At 40.7% G+C, this 5,478-nt stretch overlaps 1 protein-coding gene across 1 annotated transcript; it reads left to right on the top strand.

Moving 5' to 3' along the window:
• Positions 1 to 502: 502 nt before the first annotated feature.
• LOC307027715 (uncharacterized protein) lies at positions 503 to 5,467 on the top strand (the record flags this gene model as incomplete). The annotated part of the gene is made up of 5 exons (XM_079696005.1): positions 503 to 830; positions 2,331 to 2,490; positions 4,509 to 4,613; positions 4,698 to 4,763; positions 5,167 to 5,467. Coding segments are annotated over 5 exons (955 nt in total), but the record flags the coding sequence as incomplete, so codon positions are not given.
• Positions 5,468 to 5,478: the final 11 nt, after the last annotated feature.

Raw genomic sequence — 5,478 nt, 5'->3', positions numbered from 1 at the left:
ACTAGTCCTCTTCAACTAGTCCTAAATACTTCTGCAACTAGTCCTCTTCAACTAGTCCCAAATACTTCTGCAACTAGTCCTCTTAAACTAGTCCTCTTCAACTAGTCCCAAAGACATCTGCAATTAGTCCCTAGTCCTCTTCAAATAGTCCTAAAGACTTCTGCAACTAGTCCTCTTCAACTAGTCCTCTTCAACTAGTCCCATGCATTTTGACATTTCAAATAACAACAAAACACATTAAAGGAAAACCTGTGCAGTAATGAATCAGAATCAGGTTTATCACCAGGTGGGTTGACACGTATGAGGAATTTGACTTGATGTCATGGTGCATACATGAAAGTGAAACAAACATTAAAAACACAGTTAGAGAACTATTTTAAGAGTATTTACATTGAAATGGAATAAAATTCTGCAGTAATAAGAAAAGAAAGCGAAAAGAAAACAGATATTTTATTATAAAAATATAAAAACGAAAGTATTCAAATATTTCTGTCTTTCTCAGATCCTGCAGTGAAGAGGAGGCCATCACCACCAGAGGACCAAAATGTGATATCCCTCCGCGGCACAGCGCCCCTAGAGGCCTGCAGGAGGACCATGAAGTGATATCCCTCCCTGGCACAGCGCCCCCTAGAGGCCTGCAGGAGAACCATGATGTGATATCCCTCCGCGGCACAGCACCCCCTAGAGGCCTGCAGGAGAATCATGATGGGATACCCCTCCGCGGCACAGTGCCCCTTAGAGGCCTGGTTCAGACCGACAGCCCTAACTTCCTGTGCAGCAGCCTGCCGCAGCACTGGAGGAGCAACAAGAGCCTGCCCAGGGTCTTCAGCGTGAGGAACACTCTTATATATAATATACAGTTTAATTCAGGGCACAGCCAAAGCACAGTTTACAGGTTTATTATGAGTCAAGGTTCAAGTGAAAAAGCACAGAAATTAATCTCTGACAAGTCTAGGTCTCTACAACTACTCTCAAAGACTTCTTGAACCAGTTGGTCCTGGATCTCTGCAACTGGTCCTGAAATGTCTGCGAAGATTCCCTATATCTTTGCTACTGGACCCAAAGACTTCTGCTACTAGTCTCTACATCTCTGCAACTATAGTCCCTAGTCCTAAAGACTTCTCCAACTAGTCCCCAGTTCTCTACAACTAGTCCCTGGAGTGCACGAGCTGGGCGTAAAAAAGTAGGTCTTAACTCTAACGTCGGGCTTAGCTACATCCTACTTAGTGATTCGAATTAACACAGAGTGCACCAAGCCTGACAAAAAATGCGCGTCCACGTCAATACACGCAAAACAGTCATTGTTGCCAAGCAACACACGTATACATAATTTAACACTCAAACTTCTCCATTCAAAGCCCACGTTAGCGTAAAATCTTAGCGCAATCAGCACCTGCAAGGTTGGGGAGAGCGTTTCTGTCTGATCCGCGCTGGAGTTGAGGGGAGATCTCATCGATTAATTCAAAAAGGGCTTGTCTGCCGAAACGAAACCTCTCTATCAGCTCACTGAAGAGATGTCCAGTGGGTTTGTTCGATCACGGACGACTCTTTCGTTGTTAAACCTGTAAACAAGACGCACTGCCATCGTTATTTCCTTCTTGCCTGTTTTACGTTACTATGGATACTAGTCTGTCTTTCCAATTTACGCCTGCTCCGTACTAGGCGTAAAAGTTACACGCAACGCATACAGGGCTTAATTCTAAGTGGTGCACTAGTCATAGCTTTAGTTTGGTCTTAACCTTCAGTTCTACGTCGGACGTAGAGTTACGCCCAGTCTTAGGCCCAGCTGGTGCACTCCACTCCAGGATTTCAGCAAATAGTCCTAAAGACTTCTGCAACTACCTTTTAACTCTTCAAGTAGTCACTAGATCTCTGAAAATAGTTTTTAGTCCTCTTCAACTGGCTCCTAGCTCATAGACATAGACGTCTGGATCTAGTCCCCATAGTTTAAAACAAACAAAAAATGAGTGAATAACATAAAAAACCTCATAAAAGGACAATTATTTATATATATAAATATAGTCATATTAATTTCGACAAAAACAATGCAAGTGTTACTTAAATAGATGAGGAGGGACAATGCTAAATAAAACATGTTTATATTGCCCTAGAAAGCTTAGAGAGGGGTACAATTAAATACAAATATGTTAGTAGAAGGACTTATTTCCTCCTTTTCTGGCATGCTTTGAATTTCGCTGCAGTTTTATTCAAGCTTTAGCTAAAGAACCCCCCCCCCCCCCCCCCCCTAAAATACATAACATAATTGGTAATATTTCTGTAGTTTTTAAACCTTTTGTCAGAAAGTAATCCTGTGTGTCTCCGGACTACAGGTGGTTGCCCTGGGAAACGACGTTCCTGACGGTGTTGTTGTCGTGGTGATGGCCGGGAATGATGACAACAGCAGGGCGGAGCTACGTAACGCCACGGCAACCATGAAGCAGGGACACGCCCACTTCACTGACCTGCGCTTCATAGGGCGCAGCGGCAGAGGTGAAAACACATTGATAACAATTAGCAGAGGTGGGAAGTATTTGAGTACAAATACTTTGTTTCTGTACTTAAGTGCATTTTTCTGGTATCACTACTTTACTTCACTACTTATTTTTCTGACCACTTTTGTCTTTTACTTCTTACATTTTGAACACAAATACCTGTCCTTTCTACTTCTTACATGTTGAACACAAATACCTGTACTTTCTACTTCTCACATGTTGAACACAAATACCTGTACTTTCTACTTCTCACATTTTAAACACAGATACCTGTACTTTCTACTTCTTACATGTTGAACACAAATACCTGTACTTTCTACTTCTCACATTTTAAACACAAATACCTGTCCTTTCTACTTCTTACATGTTGAACACAAATACCTGTACTTTCTACTTCTTACATGTTGAACACAAATACCTGTACTTTCTACTTCTCACATTTTAAACACAAATACCTGTACTTTCTACTTCTTACATGTTGAACTCAAATACCTGTACTTTCTACTTCTTACATGTTGAACTCAAATACCTGTATTTTCTACTTCTTACATGTTGAACTCAAATACCTGTATTTTCTACTTCTCACATGTTGAACACAAATACCTGTACTTTCTACTTCTTACATGTTGAACTCAAATACCTGTACTTTCTACTTCTTACATGTTGAACTCAAATACCTGTATTTTCTACTTCTTACAGGTTGAACTCAAATACCTGTATTTTCTACTTCTCACATGTTGAACACAAATACCTGTACTTTCTACTTCTTACATGTTGAACACAAATACCTGTACTTTCTACTTCTTACATGTTGAACTCAAATACCTGTACTTTCTACTTCTTACATGTTGAACCCAAATACCTGTACTTTCTACTTCTTACATGTTGAACCCAAATACCTGTACTTTCTACTTCTCACATTTTAAACACAGATACCTGTACTTTCTACTTCTCACATTTTAAACACAGATACCTGTACTTTCTACTTCTTACATGTTGAACTCAAATACCTGTACTTTCTACTTCTTACATGTTGAACTCAATTACCTGTACTTTCTACTTCTTACATGTTGAACTCAAAAACCTGTACTTTCTACTTCTTACATGTTTAACTCAAATACCTGTACTTTCTACTTCTTACATGTTGAACACAAATACCTGTACTTTCTACTTCTTACATGTTGAACATAAATACCTGTACTTTCTACTTCTTACATGTTGAACCCAAATACCTGTACTTTCTACTTCTTACATGTTGAACTCAAATACCTGTACTTTCTACTTCTTACATGTTGAACTCAAATACCTGTACTTTCTACTTCTTACATGTTGAACCCAAATACCTGTACTTTCTACTTCTTACATGTTGAACTCAAATACCTGTACTTTCTACTTCTTACATGTTGAACACAAATACCTGTACTTTCTACTTCTCACATGTTGAACACAAATACCTGTACTTTCTACTTCTCACATGTTGAACTCAAATACCTGTACTTTCTACTTCTCACATGTTGAACTCAAATACCTGTACTTTCTACTTCTCTCATTTTCCAAACAGGCTGGTTCCTTTAGTCTGAATGTGTGTTTGGTGGCGTGATCATTATTCTTTAGAGTCATTGCGTGCCTATTGATTTGAACACGATCCGTGTATCCATCATTTCCTGGTCTTCTCTAAAGAAGAGGGACCAATGAAAACGTTGTCATGTTGCCGTTGGTCACCATGGAAACATTCATTAGCTAACAATGACATTATTGTTCTATTAATATAAAGGGAGGTCAGGTACTCTTTAAAACAGCTGCTAGTTATGGGTACTTTTTACTGAAGTACATTTCAAAGTTCTTTACTTTGACTTGAGTAAAGAAGTTTAGTCAGTACTTCTACTTTCACCAGAGTATTTTTGAAAACGAGTATCTGTACTTCTACTTCAGTAAAGGATGTGTTTACTTTTGCCATCTCTGATAAACAGGTAACTTTGTAAATATGTGAATGTGTGTGTTATTGTCTTTTTTCAGGTAAGACCTTCACCCTCTCCATCAACGTGATGACCTCTCCTCCTCAGGTCGCCACCGTACACAAAGCCATCAAAGTAACTGTGGACGGACAGCGGCTGCCGAGACGTTAGTAAACACCAGAGGATGAAATTAATAAATTAAAATCATGTTTTTATCCAAAGCTAACTGTTCTTTCCTGTGTTTGAACAGGACAGAGGCAAAAGGAGGTGAAATCAGGAGCGTTCAGGGCTGCCTGCAGCAGCACTGCATCAACAGGTAGGTGTACTTTAAACCGATTAACATAGCCCAACATTAGCCACCTTTAACTTAGCGAAGGTGACATGAAGTCATGTGACCGTGCTGTAGTTCCTTTATAGCCCAACATTAGCCTCCTTTAGCTTAGCGGTGGTGACGTGAAGTCATGTGACCGTGCTGTAGTTCCTTCATAGCCCAACATTAGCCACCTTTAGCTTAGCGGTGGTGACGTGAAGTCATGTGACCGTGCTGTAGTTCCTTTATAGCCCAACATTAGCCACCTTTAGCTTAGCGGTGGTGACGTGAAGTCATGTGACCGTGCTGTAGTTCCTTTATAGCCCAACATTAGCCTCCTTTCTCTAATAAGAATCAACATGTTCTTCAGTATTATTTGTTATAATCAGTAATAGTTCTCTCTCTCCAGATTGTAGATCCTTCCCCTCCTCTCTGTGGACCAATGAGGCGTCGTTCCTGGGTCAGATGTCCTCTCCCAGAATGCACCACCTCTCCTACTCCACCCAGCCCCCCCCTTACAGCTACCTGTCCGCCCCCCCTCTGAGCCACAGTGGTCCCTTCCAACCCAGCAGCTTCTACTATGGACCGAACCAAATGATCCAAAGCACGGGGGACGACCGAAATGTTGTCTCGGCTCTGTCCAATTACATCGAAGGGGCGTGTCTTTCTTTGCGGGGGGAGGAGCCTGTCTGGAGGCCATATTAATTAATATTTTATTCAA

The sequence above is a fragment of the Notothenia rossii genome (assembly GCF_949606895.1).
Source record: "Notothenia rossii genome assembly, contig: scaffold_269, whole genome shotgun sequence".
Lineage (NCBI taxonomy): Eukaryota > Metazoa > Chordata > Actinopteri > Perciformes > Nototheniidae > Notothenia > Notothenia rossii.
Note: the sequence above shows the minus strand (reverse complement) of the source record. Positions and strands in the feature narration are given on the sequence as shown.